This window comes from Aulonocara sp. 'chitande type north' Nkhata Bay, linkage group LG17, assembly GCF_057382095.1.
Source record: "Aulonocara sp. 'chitande type north' Nkhata Bay isolate Kocher_YH1m ecotype deep benthic linkage group LG17, A_spYH_male_GT1.1, whole genome shotgun sequence".
Taxonomy (NCBI): domain Eukaryota; kingdom Metazoa; phylum Chordata; class Actinopteri; order Cichliformes; family Cichlidae; genus Aulonocara; species Aulonocara sp. 'chitande type north' Nkhata Bay.
This window is the reverse complement of record NC_141360.1, coordinates 3,678,825-3,705,291: the sequence shown is the minus strand read 5'-3', so window position 1 is coordinate 3,705,291 and position 26,467 is coordinate 3,678,825. Positions and strand designations below refer to the sequence as shown.

At 43.5% G+C, this 26,467-nt stretch overlaps 1 protein-coding gene across 7 annotated transcripts in view; it reads right to left on the bottom strand.

The window, feature by feature from the left end:
• Positions 1-26,467, bottom strand: part of nav3 (neuron navigator 3) — a 415,949-nt gene that overhangs the window by 43,219 nt on the left and 346,263 nt on the right. For all 7 annotated transcript variants that reach the window (XM_086270023.1, XM_086270024.1, XM_086270026.1 and 4 more), the window contains 2 exons: positions 17,288-17,521; positions 15,836-15,955 (listed from right to left, as the gene is read on the bottom strand). In XM_086270023.1, the coding sequence (XP_086126149.1) occupies positions 15,836-15,955; positions 17,288-17,521 (354 nt within the window). The remainder of the gene's footprint in view (positions 1-15,835; positions 15,956-17,287; positions 17,522-26,467) is intronic.

Sequence of the window (26,467 nt, the reverse complement as noted above, 5' to 3'; positions counted from 1 at the left end):
AAAAGTGAACTGGATGCTGGTTGCTGTGTTGGGAAAGAGAAGTCAAGCAGCATTTACTTAAAATAAGAAATGTCCCAGAAAAAAAGCAAACAAACTTAACAATCAGACCCAGCACTGACTGTGGAATCGAATTCACCTCGACACAACTCAATTAAAGGAAGGAGCAGGGTGACCTTGGAGGGATGGGCTGGAAATATGTCTGCTGCTAAGCAGTGAGCCAGCAGGACAACAGCAGTGCCTGGCCTGACTGGTTAATGTGTCCAGACGTCCTACTGCAATGCAGTCAAAGACAACAACAAAGTCTTTAGCTGTTCAGCACCGTAGGGTTTACAGCAGGCTAATACATCCCAGCAGGGGTTTGTTCAAGTCTATGGCAAGCTGCTGGCAAATGCAAACAAATAACCCGCATAAGCCACAGTTGGTCCAACCACCAGCCTCCTCCTCCTCCACTGGCCTGAAGCTGGAAACTTCACTAAAATATGATTTAAAGCTCCATACAAACAAATACAGTACGGCATGTGACGGTAAGTCAGCAGCATTTTTGTATTTTCTGAAGAAAATGTGAGCAATAAACTACAAAAGCATACTGTTAAGAAATGTTTGGGTTTTGGACTGACACTAGACAAAACACACCAACTAAAACACATCACCTCAGTTCATTGGAAACACCCCAGACCAAATAATCAGTCAAATTACACTGATAATAATCAAGAGCATCATGGGAGACCTCCAAAGTCTGTTCCTCATCTCTTCTGTAGGATGACATTAGAGGCTTATTTAACAGCTCCGTGCATAATCTATGATGCTGGTTTGCTTAGGTACCAGGATGATAAATTTAGCCATGTGAGGATTTGATTGGATAAAATGGAGGAGTCCATCTGTGAGGAGAAAAAAGGGACATCAGACTTACTGCCAGATTCAGAGCAGGTGGTGAGGGATCTTAATCTCTACATCAACAATGGGTGAGCATCCAGTCTCTCAGATGTCTTACTCTCAGCCCTCTACTTCTGCACCATGCAGCACAGATTACATCACTATAAATTTAACATATTTCTTTAGTTTGTAAATATCACTCAACTTCCAAATAGGGAGGCATCGGAAGCTTATTCACCATCCAGCACAAGTAACAGGAACTGTTTCTTTTTTCTGTAGGCTAGCAGTCAGGTTGCTAGCACAAGGAAACACACAATGGATGAAGATATACCAAAAGTTCAATTTCATTCCAGAAATCCCATTAAAATGTGGCTGTTAATGAATTATTCTGTATGCGTGAAGCTTAGCAGCACTTTAGAAACCTGTGTATCTTTACTGTTTAAGGGTGAGGTTTTAATTATAAATTATAATGTGGATTAAAGTAATTCTTATGATTTTCAGCATATGTAACCTTTGACATTATTTGCAGGCGGGGACCCTAACATCTGAACCTATTTCTTTTTTTAAGATCCTATTCACTCAATATTTAAAAGTGCCCTGAAAAATATATGGGACCCTCAGATTTAATTGTATTTATTATTAAACACAGAAAGTTCAGAAATCAAGGGGAGAAGCAGCTTGACTGTCAGGACTTCAGGCTTTGTCTATAAAAATAATGCTGTTAAAAATATACTATGTATGGTTTTACTGCAAATGACCAAACTGTATGTTGTGTAACCACAGTCCACCTATTTTGACTGACTGTAGGTGGAGATGCTGCGTCTGTACCAACGTTGACACCAAACCTAGTTTTGAGAATGACGCATGGATATTTCAGAAATGTTATTTTCTGAGCTGTACTGTGGGAAATGAAGGCATCAACAAAAGAGTAATGCCACCTAGTACTCATTACAATGACACTGAACTCACACAGCAAATAAAAGCAAGGAAAAAAAGGTGTGTTTTAAATGAGCCCTAGAAGCAGCAGGGCATCGGTGGGTCACACAGCCACCGTCTGCTCTGTCTGACAGGTGACTTGGCAAACCAAACCTAGCATCCTCTGCACTTCTGAAACAGAAAATCCTTTGTATTCCTGGGATTACAGCAGTAAAACTTGATAGACAGTGGCAGCACAGTGTCAGCTCTCCAAAGCCCCTCAGCTGAGGTTTGCATCTGACCAGCTCTGATCTCTGCGTTTCACCAGAATAAACAATCAGCCGCTGACACACAATCGTGTGGAGACAGACTTGACATGGTTTGCCACAATTAAGGACTAAAAACGTAACTAGTTAGTACAACAGTCACCCGGAATGATAAAGACTAAACAGTCAGCATTTTATTTAGATATTTAGATTTGTTGATTTTCTTCTCTATCAGATGGTTAAAAGCAGAATTATGTATTGAATCTGGAGTCTGATGATACCTAATTTGGGACACAAACAGTAATAGGTTTAAAGGCTTTGTAAATGCTGTTTTGCTGTAATTATACCGCAACACTCGTCATTTAACAAGATTACGATTTCATAATCCACAACAGAGTCAGGCTCCATGGCAGTAAAGTGAATTAACAATGACAGCAGCTTTGTTGATTCTTATCTTCACTAACTCATTAGGCCTGTCAGATGATGAATGGAGTCATATGCTTGGAAATATTTAACCAAATGAATTGATGAACCCGAGGCAAATGCCCCTGTGGTCCATTCTTCCTAAAATCTATCCAACATTACCTTGTAATCCACCTATTTACAACAGACCGACTGTTGAACAAATCTGGATTGGCCGAAAAGTCTAAACTCAAAAATGCAATTAAACATTTCTTAAATCGATCCTCTTAAACAACACGAGACACCCCAGAAAGGAACGAATAAATCTGATGCTGTCACTTCAAGTTCTGTTTTTTCTTTTTTAGTTTCATCACAAATCTCTTCTGAAAAACATGCAGACAATTCAGTGTTTTGAACAAATTCCCAATCCAAGTAAACTCTCAGTGGAACATGGTCCGCATCAACAGTCAAATAAGCTGCTTGCTTCTCTTTTGTAAACATGGCACTTTAACTAGAGAAACTTATTCAATTAAAAGTTTTAAAATCAGCAGAGCGTTAACACTCGAAACACATTTGGACCATTGCTGGTAATGGATGAAATTTCTTTCTTTCTAATACAGCTCTAAATCACTGTACAGGTAAAATCAATGGCTCTCCTTCCTTTTTTCTTCCTGAGTTGTATTACATCTATTCAAACATGTGGGTTACGGTACAGCTGGACACACACAAATAAGCATTTAAGGAACACCTACATGGAGTCTCTATTATTGGTGTTGAATGTCACAGGAACCTCACACTGTCATCATAAAATTAGTTATCAACACAGCCTGTGAATGCCTGGTTACCACACAGGCATTTGCATCAAGAATCCAAAAACTGTCCTCATCTGTGACATCTTCTGAGCGTACGTAACACATTGTTACAGGACATGATTCTCTCATGCCACTTCATGTCAGTGTAATGTGAGTCAGCACTGTGTCGTCACAGTTTTTCATAAGTCAAATCACTCAGACCTAAGATCACTAAAAGTCTAGAAAAACTGCATGAACAGAAAGTAAGAAAGTGCATACACCATACCCTGAGAGAAGAAAAAGTAAAGGAAATAAAGGATTCATGATTGCATGTTAACTGTCCCCTCCTAAACTGATCACATAATTTACTTGTGATGGACAGACATCAATTGCAATACACACCAGAGCTCAGCATCATCTGATGCAAATCAGAACTATTTTGTCAAATTATACCATGGGAAAGGGTAATAATAGCTCATAAATCATTTTATGCTTTTTGCTTTTGCTCTTATGTCTGATGAAGAATAAGACCAAAAGGGCGGGTGACTGAATCAGCCACTCCCCCCAGCCTTAATCACTTTCAGTCCCAGGCAGGTATGGATGCTCAGATGACCCAGATGAACTGAAGCAGAACTTGACCATATGGGACGTATCATCAATGAGAGAAATAGACAGGGCAAGCCTGACCTCACTCAGTAATATCCCTTCATCCTTGTCACCCACAAGTCCACGCTGATGAGGCCAGGTGGATAGTTCACCTCCGTATGGAACCAGGGGCATCTCCAGTGCGTCCCTGCTGCCACTTAACTAACCAAAAGATGAACCCCTGTGCACGCTAATTGTCTTCAATCAAGTTGAAACATTTCTATATTTAAATATCGTATTAATTAGTAATGGCAGGAACATACTTCCTTAAAGGGCCTAACTCCTCTATGAGGTATCAGCACATTTAAATTCTAATATATGACTGAACATTTATAGGATAGTGAGGGTTTAGCAGGAGTATATTTAATCAGGCCTATCTTTATGCTATGGTGTTTTCACATTAATTGTAGTTATAGCCAGGAGTTGAAACTGATTTAGCATTTTCAGTTGAGGAGTAACCAAATTTGATAAGCAGTTTCACAAGTAAGAGTTAACTTCCATGTGCTGCAGCATGGAGTTGTCAGTGATGGCATGGAGATGCTTGGTGATCTTTCACATGAACATCATGCACATTTTCTGCACCCATACAACAGAATACATGAAAGACATTGAGGTCAATCCATCAAACGATGTCCACGTGGATATAAAACAGGAAACGTGATATTCAAATAAATTCTGAAACCTTTTCACTGGATAAAATTGGAATGATGTTCTATGTTTGATCAGTTTAATCGGTTTTCATGATCTCTGGAATTAAGAATTTACTAACGGTTTGCTAAATTAATTCAGGTATAAATGTATTTGGTTAATTAGTGACCAGGCTTAATGTCTATTTGGTACAATTCTCATCAGTAATTGGAAAAGAGAGCTTTTCATCTAGTGTATATCTGGCATTTTGAACAGGTCTATTCTAAATATTATTTTGATTTAACTTCTGATTTTTACCTATTAGAATTGTAGTTTAAACATGTTCTTTTTTGTTTAAGTCTCAGTGAAATGAAAATACATTTTTTAAAGTGTTCATACTTCCTGGATGCTGGATACTTTCTTCTTTTATCTCGTGCTATAGGCTATGCTATATACAGTAGCATAGGCCTATTCAGACCTAGTTTTATCCTTGAGATCTTTCTCCTTCTGCTGGTCTAACAGCACAGGTATACAAGGAGGCTAACAGTTAGTCTTCTCCAGCATCATCGCACTAGTTCAACAACCAAATCTGCAGGAAATTAATATCCTTTTTTATCCATGTTTAAACTGAAATATCATTATGAAACATTATGCCTTTGGACCACTTTTCTAAGGGTAATCAATCATCATACTATAAAGATTTTATGTATGTGTGTTCCTTATTTCCCCCTAGATGAGAAGACCGATCTTGATCAAAGTTTGCATAAGGAAAATTCAATATCTAAATCACATATCACACATATTTTACACAAATTCCACAGTCACATATATTTGTACATTTGACAGATCAGCTGAGTATACATTGGAAGATCAAATACACATATTTGACTGTGAGGAAAAGTGGAACCCAGAAACAGTTTTGAGGTGCAGTTAGGAGGTGAGGGGTCAGTTCAGGGTAAGACTTATGGGATGTGTGTGGGTAAGCAATAGTGTGTGTGTATATAAAGAAAGACATGTGTACATGTGTGCTGGTGTATATGTGTTGGGAACATAGATAAGACCAGGATTCAATGGTACTCCTAAAGTCAGAAATGCCATGTCCATCTTGCATTTAGCAGCATGCGCTTCCTGAAGTTCCACACAGAAAAGTTATTATTGCCATACACACACACAGATACACACACACACACATGCACACACAACACACTTATATCAGTGCCAAAGAATAGGAAACAGGAGGAAAACGGAGCGTCCAAAAACAGGGAAACTTTCCCTCGAGCATCTTTGAATGAAGAGATGGCTAATTAGAGTCTGGTTGTGTGGGCCACAATTTGCCCATTTTTGAGAGGAAATATATCTGTATGCAAGCATCTGCACAAGTGAGGGCACATTTGCATGAACATACACACAGTTGGGTACTCAAATCAGTGATAAAGCATGTCCCAATTATCACAATTTGTTAAGTTTAGCCGGTGTGCACTGAGGTGGAAATACTGAAAAGGACAAATGTCTGAAAAACTGACAGTTGCCAGAAGACTTTAGAAAGCTTAGATAGCAGAAGCTTTGAGACGCTCCAGTTTCAGGTGCAATACAAATATATTCTTCCTAAGCGGTGCCCCTGGAAGAGATCAATGAGAGAGACTTATATAATGACTGCGTTTGTCATTGGTAGTAAAAAAACCTTCTCCTCTAAATCTCTTCACTGCTTACAACAGCAAAGACAAGTAGAGCGGCTTCTCTGCGACTGTCACTGCTACGCGGAGTGACAGGCCGAATCCTGCTGCTCAGCAGCACACACGGCATATGGAGAAGTCTGTACATGCACACAAACACACATACACCCACACCTAAATACACTTAAATGTAGTACACCAACAAGCTTTCTTTTGTGAAGCATGGACAACACAACCACAGCACACTTTCAACACATATAAACTTGTCTCCAAGCCCCCGAAGCTTTAGACAACCAAAAAACGCAGAGCCAGCTGCCACAGTCCAGCTGCGAGAAAGAGATGGCAACACACTCGAGCCACCGGGATGCTAAAAGAGAAGCCCTGTTACTTATTCATGTCTCTACTGAGAGCGGGGAGCCTGCTGGTGTCAAAACACTCTCTTTGGGCGTCTTTTCTTGACAGCAGAGCCATGAGCATGTGCTCATCTATGTTGTATAACAAGAAGGTATTTTTAGGCAGGTGCTTTTAGCCAAGGCTAAACTCAGCATTGTTTTGAAGCAGACTGATCAGAAGAGGGATCTGAGCTTTTGTCATTCAGCTGTTTTCGAGCAGATGGTTGGCTCCAGGGTACTCGGTTCTAGCACAGATGAAATCACTGGAATACTACTTTGCGAATGGATGCCTCTGACAGCCAGTCATGTTGCAGTTTACGCCTTTTGTCCAAATTTGTCTGACTGTAAAATGTTATTAATTGTCATTAATTAATTCCACAGTGACCTTGACCTTTGACTAAAAAAATCTTCACCTACAGTCCCAATGAATTCTTGTGCTAATCTCAAAGAAATTCTATTAAAGTATTCAGATTATTAGTTTAGTGGGATTGGAATCCACATGCGGAAAACCTGAAATATCTCCAACCACAATGTCACCTGCAGGAAACCATAAAGTTACTATCAAAAGCAGCTGTACGTGTGACGCTTATTGACTTTGTTCTATGACAATTAGGCTCTGTCCTAATACTGAGGATGAAAGCACTCAAAAATAAAACTCCTCTTCTAATCTTTTGTCTTTTTGTAAGACATAGACACACTGGCACAGCTCATTTAAAAAGAAATGGAGATGCGCACATACAGTATCTCATGTCATGACCACTACAGTAAACATTAAGTCCACGTGGTCCTAGTCCCAGATGGTTTCAGTCACCTGCCAGCCATGATGAGTCATTTAGATACATATCCTGAGGGGCTGTGTTGGTTTGGGATAAAAATGCCATGGATGGCAGCCAGGGGAGCCGTTATGGACTGTAAAAAGCACGAAACATAACGAGCCTCGTGGGAACTCAGTTTACGTACACAGACCAACTTCCACTTTCTGCCTCTGAGGAACCCTGTCTACTGCTGCCAGCAGAACTGCGGAGAGAGTAATGTGCATTTTTGTATCCGTGCTCATGCTTGAGGTGGTGTAAAAGACATGAGTGTAAGTGTGTGTCCTTGTGTGTGCAGTTTTCCAATTATTACTTATGACAGAAAGGAAATCCAAAGGAGAAGGACGAGGGGGGGAATTTTAATGGCCACAAATTATTTACCTTGCTGATAAAAAAACCAACGAACAATAAATGCACAGTTATCTCTTGTGAACAAATAATTTGTTCCAAAGTAAACTTACACTATCAAACTATCAGCCAGAGACGGATTAAATCCCAGACTCTAATCTAAGAATTTCTCAAAGTCAAAACCCAATCTCCTCCATAATTGGGATGCTGTGTTAAATGAAAACAGAGTGTAATAGTTTGGAAAATATATTAAATTGAAAATATAATCTGATTAACACTTTGATAATAAATGCAGAAGAAATATTAACAGTCATTCAATGCACTAATTATCACCTAAAATTATGACCAAGCCAAGTAATTTAAGCCAAGTATGTTCACCTGGACAAAAGAGCAGTTGGACGGACATTTGAGACAGAAAGGTATCATACACTAGCTGCCAGTTACAGGGCAGGCAGAATTTCATGGATACAGTATGTTCACCTCCTAAGCAGTTATAATCAAGATAGCTGGACATGAAACGTGCGAGATCAAATACTTTCTTGCATTTGTCATTCCTAGAAAGCCAGCTTACACATCTGAGGTAAAAAGTTGTTTAAAGTCAGTGAACAAATTATTTAAACTTGGGCCTCATCCTCTACTCATTTCACTTCAAGCCAAGGGGCTTTATGGAAAAGCACGCTGTACCACAGAGGTAAAGCCAGGCTGAAATGTAGAGCTGAGTGAGAAATGGATTTGCCCCCTGAGTTTCGTCATGTGTCCGTGGGTGTCATGGTCCCTGTGCCTCACCAGCTGATTCTGTATTAGGCAACATGTTTTCTCTCTTTCTCTCTCTCTCTCTCTCTCTTGCTCTCTCTCCTGCCGGGGCGATGCTCATTACGGGCTCCCGCCCCTGGCCCACGCACCTGCTGCCGATCGGGATAATCACAAGGCCGATTTAAGACAGCAGCACTGTGTCACTCGTCGCTGGATCGTTGAGTTATCAGCGTCAGTCGCTCAGTAGATTGCAAATAAGGATCTGTGAGTTCGTTCCGTCTGTTCGCCTCTAACTATTATCTCTGTGTACAGATCTATCCCGGACCTTTCCCTGCCTGCCTGTCATCCCGTGGACGAGTGTGTGGTTGGTGTTTCCCCAGTGTAGGGAGTGAAGAGAGAGAGCCTTTGGAGGACGTCAGATCCCCGTCTTTTCCCTCACATACCCCGGAACCCTGGACCCCCCTCCCCTCCCTCCAGCACTTTGTAAATAGCATCACCTGGTGTCGTTGTGTGAAATAAATCTGTAAATCCTGTAAGGAGTCCCGGTCTGCGCCTGAGTCCGTTAACTGAAACCTGACAGAACGATCCAGCCATCATGGACTCAGCAGGTCGGGACCCAGCCACTCAGGACCCTGTCGCTCAGGCACTCATCGCTCAGGGAGCTGCTCTGGCTCGACACGAGCAAATGCTCGAGCGGCTCCACCACGAAATGGCGGCGCTTACGCAGGCGGTCGCTCGCTTAACACCTCTGGAGAGTGATCCCCGGCCGGCGGCTCCCGCCCCCCAGGAGCCTGCGCCTGCCGCTGCGAGCACACCTCCGGCACCTCCGCCACCCTCGGACGGACCCCTGCCCACGCCGGAACCTTTTACGGGTGAGTCGGACAAGTGTGCTGGTTTTCTGGCTCAATGTACTCTTGTGTTCCGTGAGCAGCGGCGCTTCCATAACAACGACGGTGCCAAAATAACCTTTTTTGTCCAGTTGCTGCGGGACCGGGCTTTAAAGTGGGCTCAGGTCGTGCTTAGCTCGGATCCTGGGATTGCCTATGCTGATTTCCTGTCTAAATTCCAGACTGTGTTCAATAAGGGCTCAGGCGCTGAAGTCGCCGCGCTTCGTCTGCTGAACTACAAACAAGGGAAGCGGAGCATGTCTGACTATTCTATTGATTTTTGGATTTTGGCTGAAGAGACAGGCTGGGGCCCGGAGGCCTTACGGAGTGCACTGCTCAATAATGTTCGTGAGGAGGTGAAAGATGAACTCATTATGCGAGATCTCCCCGACTCTCTTACCGAGTTAATGGCTTTATGTATTAAGGTGGATGACCGGCTGCGGGCTCGTCGTCTGCCACGGCACTACAATTCCCAGGAGGCCACGGGGCAGTGGAGGGCTGGCTCCACCTCGGAGCCCAGCTCTTCCCGGCAGGCAGAGAGCGCAGACGGAGGAGAGCAACCCATGCAGATTGGAGGCTCGCATCTCTCCGCCGCGGAACGCCAGCGCCGTATCTCTGCCGGTGAGTGCCTCTATTGCGGCCACAAGGGACATGTGGTCGCCTCTTGCCCATCTCGAGCAAAAGGTCGCGCCCACCAGTGACGGTAGGAGTGCTGGTGGGCGGTCTCAGCCAAGACAAATCTCCTCCACGGTTAATGCTGTCTGCCCAGCTCACGGTCAACACCAAAGGTCATGTTCTCTCCGTTTTGATAGATTCAGGGGCGGAACAGAATTTTATCGACTCTGAGCTAGCAGACCGCCTTCAGCTAGGACAGGAACCTCTTCCCCACACTTTGCGTGTCACTGCTTTGTCCGGCCAGCGCCTACCTGACATTACTCACGTCACTGAGCCCGTTATTCTCACTCTGTCTGGCAACCATACTGAGGAAATATGTTTTTTTGTGTTTAAGGCCACTCGGACGCCGCTCGTTCTCGGGCACCCCTGGCTTCGTCAACACAACCCGTGCATTAATTGGCTTACGGGACGCATTACGGGGTGGGGAGAGGAATGCCATATGACCTGCCTTAAATCCGCCTCACCGCCTCACACACCAGCCTCCCTCGCCAAGTCGACCGCGCCCTCCGATTTGTCCGGAGTACCCCCTGTTTATCATGATCTCGCCGAAGTGTTTCGCAAGGACCGGGCCCAGTCGTTGCCTCCTCACCGACCGTACGATTGCGCTATCGACTTACTCCCTGGCGCGCCATTGCCTACTAGCCGTCTCTACAGCATCTCTCTACCGGAGCGAGAGGTTATGGAGTCGTACATCTCAGAGTCCCTCGCCGCCGGCTTGATCCGCGCATCCTCATCGCCCGTAGCAGCAGGGTTTTTCTTCGTCGAGAAGAAAGACAAGTCTCTCCGCCCGTGCATCGACTACCGTGGATTAAATAACATAACCATCAAAAACAAATATCCACTCCCACTTCTGACCTCTGCTTTTGAGCTGCTCCAGGGGGCGACAGTTTTCAGCAAATTGGACTTGAGGAGCGCATATCACTTAGTTCGGATCCGAGAGGGCGACGAGTGGAAGACCGCCTTCAATACTCACCTTGGACACTTTGAATACTTGGTTATGCCATTCGGCCTCTCTAATGCCCCTGCAGTTTTTCAAGCACTCGTTAATGATGTCTTGAGGGATTTCATTGACAGGTTCGTCTTCGTCTACCTCGACGACATCCTGATCTTCTCCAAATCACTGTCAGAGCATGAGACCCACGTCAGACAGGTCCTGCAACGCCTGCTGGAAAATCGGTTGTTCGTAAAAGGTGAGAAATGTGTCTTCCACGTGTCCACAGTTGCCTTCTTAGGCTACGTCATCGAGCAGGGAGACCTACGTCCTGACCCAGCTAAGGTGGAAGCCGTGGTGGAGTGGCCTGAACCCCCCAACCGACGGCAGCTGCAGCGGTTCCTCGGCTTCGCCAACTTCTATAGGAGGTTCATCCGGGACTATAGCAAGGTAGCTCTGCCTTTAACGCAATTGACCTCTCCCAAGGTTCCTTTTCAGTGGAACGATGCTGCCCAATCAGCCTTCCTGGAGCTGAAAGAGCGATTCGCCTCAGCACCCATTCTGGTCCAGCCCGACCTGACCCTGCAGTTTGTGGTGGAGGTGGACGCATCCGACACGGGAGTAGGAGCGGTCCTCTCACAACAGAGGGATGGTAAGCTCCACCCGTGTGCCTTTTTCTCCCGTCGTCTCACCCCCGCAGAACGCAACTACGACATTGGCGATCGGGAACTTCTTGCCATCAAGCTCGCCTTGGAGGAATGGAGGCACTGGCTGGAGGGCACTGCCCAACCGTTCATCGTTTGGACAGACCATAGGAATCTGGCATATCTGCAAACCGCAAAGAGGCTTAACGCCAGACAAGCAAGGTGGGCTCTGTTTTTTACGCGGTTCCACTTTTCAATCACTTACAGGCCAGGATCCCGCAACGTCAAGCCGGACGCCCTGTCTCGACAGTTCTCCACCTCCGAAGACCCGGCGGACCCTGCTCCCATCCTCCCGGCCACCTGTGTGGTGGGGGCTGTCTCCTGGGAGATCGAGTCAGCCATTCGCGAGGCTCAGAGAGCCGAACCGGATCCAGGAGGCGGTCCTGCGGGGCGCCTGTTCGTTCCCCAACCTGTCAGGTCTCAGGTGTTACAGTGGGCACACACAGCCCGTTTCTCCTGTCACCCAGGAATACACCGCACAATTGCTTTCCTGCAGCGCTACTTTTGGTGGCCCACCCTGAGCCGGGACGCCAAGGAATACGTCTCCGCGTGTGCAACCTGCGCTCGAAACAAGACCCCAAACCAGCCACCCTCGGGTCCGCTTCATCCCTTACCCACGCCTACCAGACCATGGTCCCATATTTCTCTGGATTTTGTGACCGGCCTCCCGCCATCTGCAGGTAATACGGCCATACTCACGATCGTTGACCGCTTTTCTAAGGCGGCTCACTTTGTTGCTCTGCCCAAGCTGCCTACAGCATTGGAGACTGCTCGCCTGCTCACCACCCATGTCTTTCGCCTGCACGGCATTCCAGATGACATCGTGTCTGACCGGGGTCCTCAATTCACGTCCCGTGTGTGGAGGGAGTTCTGCACCTCATTGGGATCTAAGGTCAGTCTCTCCTCTGGTTATCATCCGCAGAGCAATGGCCAGTCCGAACGGGCGAACCAGGAGTTGGAGGCGGCCCTGCGCTGCGTCGTCTCTTCCAACCAGGCCGTCTGGAGCGAGGAACTGCCCTGGATCGAGTACGCCCACAACAGCATGACCTCCTCCGCCACGGGCCGCTCCCCTTTCGAGGCTTCTCTGGGGTTCCAGCCACCTCTTTTTCCCTCCATCGAAGGCGAACACTCTGTGCCATCCGTCCGGGCGCATCTGCGTAGGTGTCGTCGGGTGTGGAAGGCCACCCGGGCTGCGTTGTTACGCACCAAGGACCGCAACAAACGCTTCGCTGACCGCCGCCGGTCCTCCGCTCCCGCCTATACTGTTGGGCAGAAGGTATGGCTTTCCACACGCTTCGTTCCCATCCGGGCGGAATCCAGGAAGCTCTCTCCTGCCTATATCGGCCCGTTCGAGATCTCGGCTTTGGTTAACCCTGTGTCCGTTAAGCTCAAGCTGCCTCGCAACATGAAGATACACGATGTTTTCCATGTGTCTCAGGTTAAACCTCTCCGGTCCAGTCCTCTGTGCCCGCCTTCCAGGCCCCCTCCTCCCCCCCGGCTCGTGGACGGTCTGCCGGCTTACTCGATCACCCGTATCATGGATTCTCGGCGGCGGGGGCGTGGCTTCCAGTACCTGGTGGATTGGGAGGGCTATGGCTTGGAGGAGCGGTCCTGGGTCCCTCGGGCGGCCATCCTGGACCGGCGCATGCTGCGGGCGTTCCATCGTCTGCATCCGGATAAGCCTGGTGGGTCGCCGGGGGGCTCCCGTTGAGGGGGGGGTACTGTCATGGTCCCTGTGCCTCACCAGCTGATTCTGTATTAGGCAACATGTTTTCTCTCTTTCTCTCTCTCTCTCTCTCTCTCTCTTGCTCTCTCTCCTGCCGGGGCGATGCTCATTACGGGCTCCCGCCCCTGGCCCACGCACCTGCTGCCGATCGGGATAATCACAAGGCCGATTTAAGACAGCAGCACTGTGTCACTCGTCGCTGGATCGTTGAGTTATCAGCGTCAGTCGCTCAGTAGATTGCAAATAAGGATCTGAGTTCGTTCCGTCTGTTCGCCTCTAACTATTATCTCTGTGTACAGATCTATCCCGGACCTTTCCCTGCCTGCCTGTCATCCCGTGGACGAGTGTGTGGTTGGTGTTTCCCCAGTGTAGGGAGTGAAGAGAGAGAGCCTTTGGAGGACGTCAGATCCCCGTCTTTTCCCTCACATACCCCGGAACCCTGGACCCCCCTCCCCTCCCTCCAGCACTTTGTAAATAGCATCACCTGGTGTCGTTGTGTGAAATAAATCTGTAAATCCTGTAAGGAGTCCCGGTCTGCGCCTGAGTCCGTTAACTGAAACCTGACAGTGGGAAGTGACAGCCTAGCTACTGACAATAACACGTGAGAGGCATGCATTTTGTGCATTTCTGTGTATATGCTTGCCTGCATGTACTTGATTTCATAAAGGAAAAGGAAGGAAGGAATGAAGTAAACAGGGTTCCAGAGTTCAAATTCTTTTCCTTCTGGGAGTCTGTAGCCTGCGGGCATCAATATTTCCTCATTGCCCCTGAGGCCCAAAATGCTACTGCTGACTTTAGTTCAAAAGAGCAGAGCATTTTTGGATTTAAGTCAAGGAAAGGTGAGAGACAGTTTAGGCAAAAATATTTAAATACAGAGATAAAATGCAGGGTGAAGCTGAGCCTTGGCAGTTTGCTTGGTTCATTTTTATTCTTATCCTAAGACATCTTTTCGCCTCAGTGTCAAATCTGATAGGTCAATCGGTTTGAGACTGATGGGGCAGGTTAATCTCCTATTCTGAACCTCTGGTCAGGACTAGTATGTTTTGCCGCTTGGCCAATCACAGATATGATCAAACTCACCTCGGGCTGACTGGCTTGACTGACTGGCTTGTAACAAACAAGCTTGTGAGGCTGAGCACATAACCAAGAAATGGAAAAACTGCCTGGGTTGCAAAACAACTGAATCATATACAGAAAACACACATATTACAAGCAAAATATCACCCGTGTTTCTGCAAGTCATGCGTCATATTGTGTAAATCTGCCTAGTGTAACCATGCACATGTAGCATTAACAGAATCATAATCTTTAAAATTACAGGACTACTAAACGCTGCCACTCATTAAAATCTTGACAGAAGCTGAAGCTGTGACACTGGGAAATGTCACTGCATCAGTCAATTCCCAGCAGTCTCTCTGATGGCTTGTCATCACAATCTTAGCCTGACAGCTTTAAATCGATTGCCAACCCTCCTTCGCCCCTTTAAATCTCTGATGGTGTTACAGCAGACTTGTATAACTTTTGAAGGACATATTTCTTACTTCCTTCTTACCCTTTGTTTTTATGCCAGGCACATCTAAAAACCAGGAATGACATTTTGCCACAACGTTTCAAAGAGCCGGAAAGTAAATAAATGGCAGACAGAAATGAGGCAGGTCGAATCTTCTTGCATTCCACGCATGTGCAGGACTGGAACGTAAGCGTTTTCGGCCGTTTCAATGTGGACGCACAACTCTGTGAAAACGACTGAAAACGATAGTGTGGACACGGAGCGTTTTCAGACGTAAACAACGTTTTCAAATCTATCCAGGCTAGTGTGGACGTAGCCTTAGTCACTTGCCCATTCTCTGGACTTTGTATCCTATTAGGTGTGTATCCTAAAAAGCCTATATATTCCATTAGCTTTAATATCTTTGTACTGATATCTAATATCTTTAATTGTTTTGGGTAATATACCCAGATATTCATGCTTTTTAGCTCCATAATGCTCATTGTGCTGAATGCTTTAACCGACAGATACAATCAGGTATAATATGATATGGCTGCAGTTGCTATGGTGCCAACCTTTCTGCCATTCTGACCACAGCACATTGCTTTTTTTCACACGCACATGCATCACTGGCTGCAAAGCACAGTCCAGTGGGTTTGTCTTAGCAAACACCCACCTGGCTATGGTTGAAAATGAATGACAACGAAGCTATCAAATTCACAGCCAGATGCTCGGGAGAGGAAAACATCAGCTAAAAGCCAACAATCAAAAGTGGAATGTGAAAAGCTGTGTTCAAATTTGAATATTAACAACGTGCTTGCATGAATCTCAAAAAGTGTGAAACCGGAGCTACTCCTGGGTGTGAACCACAAATGAATCAAACAGGCACCAGAAAAACAGGCAGCTATGACAGTCTCCATCCTCACCTGTCAATGTCACCCTGCATCTCTTTGCTTCCTCTTTGGGATACGTCTCGAGAAGAAGCTGCATCTGAGGCTCGGCCGGTGTTCCGTGCATACAGATGAAGGCTGCCATCTGTAAGGTATCTGTGAGGGGAGAACAAATTACAGGTATAAACGTTTAACTTCAGTTTGCTTTAGAAAGTTATTCTTTTTTAACTCGTGGCTCTTACACTTTAAGGTCCTTGTTTAAGTGAAGAAGAAGCAAATTATGTCAACTAAACATAAAGGAAGATGCTACCTTGGCTAATCTAAATAATGAACATGAAGACTGTGTGTGGATTTTGCAAAGTCGGTATAGAGAAGCGAGTTTGTGTCTCTGTGTACCTGACAGTGAACGAGCGGTAAGATTTGAGGCAACTTCCAGATAGCTATCAGACACGGCTGGTAGAACACGGGGGCCATTAGCGCTGAGTTAATTAAGCTAATAATTCAGCTAATCACCTTTCCCTCCCAACATGTTGTTACATTTTCTGCTCTGTTCTTCTTCTTTAATCTTGCAGATACCTTGCTACATCACACCTCATCCTTACCATTCCCTCACAGTTTTCTCTTTACAGCATATCTTCTATTGGGAGTGTGTGCTCACATGATTGTGTGGGTAAAATGTGAAAAGCCTTTTCTCCTACGTGCTTAAGTCATTTATTGCTATTGAGCGAATGAAGGTCAGAAGCCTGCTGCTGTAATGACTTGCAGAAGACACAAACTCATCCATTCTCACTCAGGTAATCTGTCAGTGTCGTGAGTCCTCTCAAGGTTCACATAAATGTATTACTTGAAACATCCTGTGTGTGGTTTTACTATGAAAAAGTATACATAGCCTTGCTGTATGACAGTAAGCTATTTGTATTAATGTGCAGAGAAAGGCAGGTAAGGCCTTGGTGACTGTATGAATACAAACTAAGCATGAATTTCTGCACACTGAAATGGAAATCTGTCACATGTTAGCAAACAAATGACCTTTAAAGTGGACTTTTACTGAGTATAAATGATGTGGTGTTGATATTGTGCACTTAAGATATTTCTTCTTTATACAGCAAAGCATAGTTATGTATTTAATTTACATGGATTACATGGTGGTGCAACATGTTTAAAATCTACGAGCTCTGTGTTCAGTGCATAAAAAGGCTGAGAGCTACATTATTCAGAGGGAGGAATAAATGTAGGAGGCACAACTAAACAGAATGCTGTTTCACACCACAGCGTGGCACAGAGGGATCAGCTAAAACCAATTCAACTTATTTTGACTATAAACATCAAAAATTCATTCAGTTACTGAAATCACAAATAGCCCTAAGATAAATATTCAAAACACTGTCCTGCACTGGTCGACATTTTTTGGGGGAGGGTTACTCGTGTCTTAAAGACTGAAAATGAGAAAAAAATAGCCACAGGCTTACTACTTAAATGTACACAAACCTGGAGGGGTCTGAGTGCCCACTATAGCGCCCTGTGGTGGTGCCTGCGCCTGTTGTGCTCGCCCTGGGCGCAGCGTAGCCACTGGGCATCGAGGGGGCGTCACCTGCCTGGAGACGTGGGGTTTGTGATTGGCCCAGACGCCAGGACATGGGGGAGGAGCGTGCAGCGAGGGCAGGTATACTCCGCCCATTCACCTCAGTGGTTACTGTCGTGTCAAAGGTTGTTTCTAATGTACTGTGGAGAAAGAGGGGTAGAGACATAGAATAAAATAATTTATATTTCCTCACAATATACATTAAAAATGTTTTCCCCATCAGAATGATGTTTTTGAAAATCCTAAAAGAGTTTTGAAGATTGCTAGGTGTATAGAGGGTCTTGGCAAAAATCACAAGTCTAAGACGCTGAAGTAATACCAAGTACACGCCTGTGCAAAGGGCAAATCAATCAGGTGAAAAGATCAGTCATATTTTCAGTAGACAGCCTTCTACAGTTGAGTTCCACTCCCTTCATCTCACATGTCTTTTTTCTAACACTGTGCTTGTTTGTGCGTGTGTGTGCGTGCGTGCATGAGTGTGTGTGTGTGTACACATGCATTTAAAAGTGTGTGACCTTCATAAAGTGGTGTTTCTTCCAGCGTTTTAACTTGAAGGGGGAGGAGAGAAGAAAGACTCCCATGAGAACTTATGTCAGAGCATCACGGTACATCACACAAAGATGGAAATGGAGGGAAGGAGACAGCTCTGCTTCCGCTCAACTATCAAGTGGATTTGATAGAAAATAACATTTGGATTAGGTGCCCTAACAAGGCTAAAGAAGGGAAATGAACCTCTTCAAAACACATCTGCTAATGTCACAACAATAAGCACCTGCCAGTGCATCTAGTCATTGGCAGGTTTGACTATTTTGAAGACAATCTGAATAATTTGGAACGCTTGCTGTAATATTCCCAACCCATCTCATGAAACCTGTATTAAATCTCATTGTTTTAATCACTAATGACAGAAAATGCCAAAAAATGTTTGATAAAGAGTACTATAAGAGTACAAGAGAAAAAGACAATGATGTAATGATGGACAGAGACCAAAAAGCACTGACTCACTACTATGACCATCCTCCACTAACTGAGGAACTGCTGCTTTTCCCCTCCAAGTCTTTACCAGGATCTGCATGTAAGAACTGTCACATTTGAAAGATCAGGATGATTTATTGCATGGAATGAAAGCAAAATCCAGCCTGAAACTTTAATTATTTATGTGAAGTAACAGGATAATAGAAGTAAGGCAAATGAGTCAAAGTGACTGGACACCAAGCCCCGCAACTCCACAAACTACAGCATATGTGCACTCTCAGTGAGAAAAGTGGGAACTCACTTGAGCTCTCTCTACTGGGGAAAAGAGTGCACTGCAGTCAAATAATGAGAGAACGGACAGACCTAACATAAAACCAGGCATCTCTGACAATCTGTTACTTTAAGGATAAGCTGGTAATGTGCATTCCAATCACAAACATCCTTCTGTGGGCAGAATACTAGCATGAAATTGAAATGATGCACATAACACAAGTGGTAGCAGGCGCTACAAATCATCTGTTTTTCAGGACAGGATATAATGATTTTATGATCAGATACCAAACAAAAACATTATTTGCATATTTATAATATAATAAAATTTTGCATAATTTCTTGCATATTGGCTTACTGACTGTAGCACATCACGCAAGTGAAATGCAGGATAGTAGTGGGAGTAGTAGGAGAGGCCTTTGCCTCTGCACACTGGTCTCATTAGGTGACAAAAGCAGTGACACTTTAAAACAGCGTCTCACACATAACAGTGTTAGAGATGTGAGAACAGTGTGTGTGTGTGTGCTTAGCGAGAGGACAGAACGCTGCACCCCTGAGATGCCAAGTGCCAACATAAGAAGGACAGCAATGCCACCCATATTCACTACACATCTTTATCAACACCTCCTGAGATCCACACACATGCTCACATGGCCAGTGACGTAGGTGATTCAATGTTATAGTGTCTAGCTAAAAGAGAAAGAATGCTTATCTTATCCATCACACCCAAATATGGAAATCCAAAATCAATTTGCCACAGTATAGAAATCAAAATCATTTAACCAGTCATACACAATGTGGCCCACTTAATCAGCTTATCTTTATCTCCAGGCAGCAGAGAGAGAAAATGAGGAAGGCAGATAAACCGAGAGTGACTCTGCATGTAGGTGTTCAAATAAATAGGCATGAAAACCAAGAATATGCCTGAGCAGCAAGTACAGGAAAAGTGCTAACATACCTTACACATCCTACCCACCACATATGTATACTCATGTCAAAACACACACACACAGCAATAAAAAATATTCAATATTAAGACCACATTTCCCACAAACCCTTTCCATTATCTATAGAACAGGACTACAGCCCCCAAAAATTGATCTGAGACTATTTTTACGCTTGTCCAAGGGCTTGGCATGGAAATAATGCATGCTGACAGCAGGGCACTGCTTACTGCTGAGCAATGCTTAATATAAATATGCTGGACCTTGTTCTTGCAGCTGCTAATGAGCTCTGTGTTAATATCCAGTTCATGGGAGCTTGTCGTTAGCAGCACTTCAGAGACACTGCACATGTCATGGTGTGTTTTTCAGATTCACAACTCTGCACTCTTGCTGTTCAAGTCACAATCATCCTTCTGAGGCAGACAGATGGTATCAAAATTTGATAATGTATACAAAATGTATAAAATGTCATATGCTTCGTTGTGGATCTGATTGCAGATTATAAATCATAATATTGTATTGCTTGCTATTAACTGTTATTTTAGACGACTATATAAGTTACTGTCTTTTATGAAATTGAGGAATAATTTTACTTAAAGAATTTTTTTTAACTTTCAACTTACTTCAACATTACCTTTCAAACTACTGAAGAAGTGAATTTTTAGTAGGGCACATAGAAACCTAGGGATATTTGGCATGAAAAAAAATCATCTGCAAATTTTTGTTTTTTCTATTTTTCTATTTTTTGTCATTATTGGAAAATTGCAGTTATTGAAACTGTTTTCTGCTTTCACAATAATCAGGTTAACAGCGATAGCAGCGCATTTGGTGGATTACACAGTTGCTACTCTCCAACTTTTGAGGGGAGAAAATACATGTGTGACAACTAAGATTTTTGCATGTTTTGTTGAGTATTTTGTGAGTTTAGAACTTTTGCAGTAAGGCTGCTGACATTAAAAATGCTATTGACGCATACATTGTACACATATTATACCACATAATATCCTCACTTCTTAATTCCTATATGTCAACTCAGAATCTCCTTCATTCCAAAGCAATGAATAATTTAAGACGTCCTATATTCACTGTTTTCCAAATGTAAACACAGAATAAACAAGCCGGTCTCAGGAAGCTATTATGTTCAAAATGTCGTCTGGCGGTTGCTAAATCCCTTTGGGACCAAACGGCAATCCCTCAGGTGCCAGCAGACTGGTTGACATAAAAAAGGGGCGATATCCCTCGACTGTTTGCTGTGCTAGGTTTGTCCTTGAAGATTATAGCTTTTCCTCACATGTGGAGTTTTTTTGCATAGAAAAAAGTGGCTGTAAATGAAATGTGGGGCTGTATGTGAGGGCCCCATCGCATCTGGATATCTAAACAATGGTGTGAATGCCACTCAAGCTGTGCGATGGCGAAAAGCAAGGTCAGTTCAATGAGAGAAGGAGACTGTTTCAGAGTCTGTGTAACCGTAGCTTAACCACATGAATCTCTGTCAAGCGGGTCAATCCTTTCTGTAACATTAGCCCTCACTATCTTCCAGACAAGGGCGTAGTTTCAGTCTGTTCTGACATAATATCAAAGCTATTTAAAGAAAAGATAAATGTATGTGTATGAGTGTGCAATCACATAACACTGAGCTTATTGGAGAAAAAAGCATTTGCAAACTTGCTTCTAAAGTTACGATCCGTTTCTGTCACGGTCCTGGGTCGGGTCGACCCAGCATTTTGAGTTTCTTATGTTTTGGTTTATTTTTGCATTATGGATTGGTTATTCTCTGGTGATACTGTTTTGATTACAATTATATTCTGATTCTTTAGTTATCTGATGATGATGTTGATGACGATGATGATTATGTCTGGTTTAGGTTTTGTTATCTTGCCCTTATGTTTGGTTTAGGTTGCCTGTGCTTAGTCTTCTCTGCCCGTATGTCCCTCTGTTTGTCCATGATGTGTGAATACCTCTGAGCTACTGAAAAGGACACAACAGAGACTGTACTTTCTGAGAGTGCTTAGGAAGAACAACATCACACAGAGACTGCTGGTGTCTTTCTACAGAGCCTCCATCGAAAGCATACTAACGTACTGCATAGGCATATGGTACGCTAGCTGCACAGTGGCTCAGAGGAAAGCACTCCAGGGAGTAATCAACGCTGCCCAAAGGACAATCGGCTGCCCTCTCCTAAAACTGAAAGACCTACACAGTTCCCGCTGCCTCAAAAGAGCCCATAACATCATAAAGGACACCTCACACCCTGGTCACTCCATGTTCGAACTGCTGCCTTCAGGTAAACGGTACAGAACAACATACACAAGGACTAACAGACTCAAACACAGTTTCTACCCAATTGCAATATCATGTCTCAATGCTACTAAAAGTAGATGACTTTCATTGCCCCTGTTGTCATTTGTGCCCTTGATGTTGGAATGCTTTCAGACATGTTTTGTTGGATGCGCTAACAAATTGATTGAGTGATTGATTGTTTGAGTGATATATCAACTAGGTCGTATGTTGAGTGTCTGTATGGGGCCTTAGGCCTGGATTGCTTGGGTGTATCTACGGTATGAGAATACTGTATTTTATATGTATTTCTATCTTTTATATCCTATCATTATAGTTTTTAAGTATTTAATTATAGTTTTTAAGTATTTATCTTTTGTGATGTTGCACTGACCAGAGACATCTTTCAATTTCATTGTACCTGTGACAATGACAATAAAGAATATTCATTCATTCATTCATTCATTCTGCCTGTTTACGAGTCTGTCTCTGTCTGGCGTGTGCTTCCTGTCTTATTTTGTAGGTCTGTGTCCTTTGTCAGTGCGTTCAGCTTTGTGCTCTCCCTGTCTCGTCAGTGTAATCAACGTCAGCCGTGTCTCCCAGCTGTTTCCTCTTTGCTCCGTTCACCTCTTGTATTTAGTGTCTGTGTCTTCCCCTACTCGGTGTCGCATTGTTAACGTCTGTTCACCCTCACTTGCTGCGTGTTTAGGATTTCCAGTCCTCCTGCATCTCTGTTTAGAGTTTTGTTTGCTTTTGTGAGTTTTATTTTATCTTGATGTTCTGCTCCAGCAATAAAGCTGCATTTTCTGTCTAAACCTCGTGTCCTGAGAATCCTGCATTTTGGGTCCACCACTCCTGCCTGCCTGCCACACAGCCGACCATGACAGTTTCAAAAGATGGCGTTTATTAGTAATGGCATCATCATCCCCCCATTTCAATCAAAACTGCACATAATGTGCTTTTAACTTCAAGTAACCATTTCATACATTTTAATTTGGAGTATTTTTCTTTCCTGTTGATAAGGGTACAAATACCAGAAAATCTTTTAAAATAGGAATGTAATGAGTCAAATGCCATAATTATCAAAATCATCAAGCTATAACTAGCTCCTAGGTCTTGTTAGATCTGATCCTGCTTAGATAATGAAAACACGATTCCTATCTTGAAAGTCACACTTAAATTTTGCAAATTTGCTTGAGCACAGAGCATGAAAAATTCCTGTAAGATGCTTTACTGCAAAAGCGTCTCAAAAGGAAGACCTTTTGGTCCTTGTTCATTCATTTAGTGGTGCATAGGCAAATTATTTATTCTATCTTTGGCAAATATAGTCTCACTTGTTTTTCTAGGCACTCTTGAAAAAGTAAATTAAGTATGTTTCAGCAGCTAAAACTAACTTCTTAATCTTGCAGTCTGCTCGGCTGGGGTATAAACAGATGTAAGTGCTTCCTATATAGGAAGCAAAGAGAAGGACAGAGTAATGAATATGACAGCCATGTCTGCTCGAGCGTAACAGTGATTAATTAACTGAGGTACAAAGCTTCTTGGTGATTAGCACCATTTCTTATCCAGGAGAGAGATTAGGGTGGCCTGGCTGGGCTTTTGTTGTGGACAGAATTGGTATTCAAACTCAAAGGCTCTCTTTACATTCAAACATTCACAAGCTGACTTCCCATTTTACACTCGGTCTAATGACTGAAAGCTGAGCGGTGATCCATACTGCTGCCACCGGTACCTACTGTTTTACACTGTTTCACTGCTTTAACTCACATACACATATACACCATACACAATGCTAATGTGGTGGTATGATGATGCATTTTTCAAATACTTCACGCTGACTGGCCTTGTGCGTCTGATGCATGAAAATGAGACTTGCCTCCTTTGACCAATCAGACACCTCACACCCCAAACCTGTGGGTCCCATTGGATTAAATGTGGTGGTAAGACAATGCCGCTGTATTGATTGTGCCTGGCTGAGACTCCTCTGAGGAATAAAGGAGTAGAAAACAAACACAAAAGCATGCACACACACACAGACTGCCATTTGTCATGGCTGTCGACAGCCCGGCCACCATCTTCCTCTGTAAATGGGGCAAAACACACAAAATAATAGACTGAGGGTGAAGGAGAGAGGCGAGGAGGGAACATTTCGCCCAGGGAGCTGATATAAACCAATAGATCATTTTGCCTTTGCCGCAATCTTTTCACTAGATTCTCTACGGTGCCTACGGCTCCCAGGTAGGACAGCTTTTTAAGGTGTTGGTTGTCCATCAACTCCTGAATGCCATTACATGTGTGCCAGCTGGTGAGGAAGGTGGCGTCTGCTTTTAATTAAATCCAGGATAGGTGGAGGAGAAGATGGCATGCTTACAGAGTGAGTATCATTAATAGTTGGGGACATATCTCCCTGATAAATTGTACAGAGTGAGTCAGTCCAATCAGATCTGTTTATTTGCTAAGGACGAGTGATGTACAAACTCACTTGGGTAATCTCAAGATTCAAGATTCAAGAGCTTTATTGTCAATACAGTAGTATACACAATATACAGTGTACCGAAATGCCCCCCATGGTGCATTTATAAATATATAAAGGATATATCTCCAAGAGATATAAAACTAGGAATTACATATAAATAACATGCTATGTTTTGGTAAAATTAAGGGATAAAAAGGTACTAATTACTAACTATACAATTCTATACAATACTATAATTGTAACTATACAATATTAACTGTATGATAAAGACAGACAGGACAGAGACAATACAAAGTGGAATGTGCAGTAGGTATTGAATAGAGATAGATCCAATCCGATATTACGTATCGGTATCGGTCTGATACTGACGTAAATAAAGGGAAATAAAAAATGTAATCCGATCCATTAAATATCAAAAAACTTGCGACACGGCGTAACTCGGCTCATAACTGTAGCACGTTGGAGTAGTATGCGTCACGTGATAGAGCGGCTGTGTGTATTTGTAGCCTCGCTAGCAATCCGGCATTTCATCTCCGAGGAAGTGATCCCAGAGAGAAGTAAAGCAAGTGTCATCTCTGAATGTTTGTAAAGCATTCCCGCGTTAAGCTTAACAACCGATATATGGAGCGACTGCCTCTCTCTCTCTCCCTCTCCTGCTGCTGCTTCAATCATGAAACTGATCAATGATCAGCTGATCTGTCTGTGAAGGTTCTCAGTCATCCAGGTCATCGTAGTCAAAGGAGCTTGCAAAGAAAAGTGTCTGGACTTCTTTAAGTTGCTTGAAGACGTTTCACCTCTCATCCGAGAAGCTTCTTCAGTTCTAAGGTCAAATGGTGGAGAGTCCCAGATATAAACCTAGTGGGAGTTTCCCCCCACGGAGGGACAAAAGGACCCCCTGATGATCCTCTAATCGCCTGAGCCAAGGTGTGAAACTGGGTGTGGGTCCCAATCAGCCAGAGTTTCGGGTGTGTTCATTGTGAAACCTGGCCCCACCTTATCATGCGAATTCCTGAGGTCAGATGGCCCAGGATGTGAGTGGGCGTTAAGGCGTCTGGGAAGGGATCTCTGATCAGCTGATCGGCTTTTCTGTCGTGAGTCCGTCTCTCTTGTTTGTTTATCGCCCACTTTGCACCAGAAAGAGGAAACCAGCGGCTGAAAAACAGCAGCACGTTTAAGCTTAAGCTGTTGTTAGAATTTATTTAATATTACTTTCTACACCAGGATCTTTTTCTACGCAGCTGACGGCTGGTAACTGTGCAGGGGCGGATCTAGCAAAGTTTAGCCAGGGGGGCCGATATGGCATTAACAGGGAAAGGGGGCACAAAGACATACTTTTGTTTCTTATTCTCATTTAAAATGTCGAGCTTTTAATAAATATTTATCTGAATCTGACACCCAAAGTTTTAATCTGATGTAAAATGTATAGAAGTCCATTACTGTATATAGTAACTATTAAGTCTAATATACCCTAGTAAGCTATAGTACTTTTTCCTTTGGGAAGGTACCATCTGTGCAGTCTGCAGTTCTGTTGAAGAAAGATGTTGAATCTATTTAGTTATTCTTCAAAATTAATTGATTTCTGTGCATTTTTTTCTCACACTGCATCAAATTAAAGTTGATTATGTCGATTAAGCATCATGAGGTGGAGGGTGGGTGGTTCCCTATTTTTTTGGGTTTTTTTGCTGGGAGTTTTAGAACCCTATTAGTCAGGTTGCTTACTCTTTAAAATACCAGAATAGGGAGGATGGAGCAGGTTTAAGTTTATTAGATTGATCAGTGTTGCTGAACTATGAAATATTTTGGGTGCAGTCTATTTTTTGCATACAGGTGTAACAGAATAGCTTTAGTGTTTGTTTTTTAACTTGAGTTTGAACTAAAAAAAATTTATTGATTAAAAAACACGCTATATCGGATTCATATCGGTATCGGCAGATATCCAAATTTATGATATCGGTATCAGACATAAAAAAGTGGTATCGTGCCATCTCTAGTATTTAATACCAGTTTCAAATTATTGTCGGGATATCATTGACGAGACATGACAAAGACATGTGCAAAATGCAAAATGTGCAAATATAATATAATTTTGATGAGTATTGTAAGGTGTTTGTAAAGGCGTATGTGTATATCAGTCCTTTTGTGGT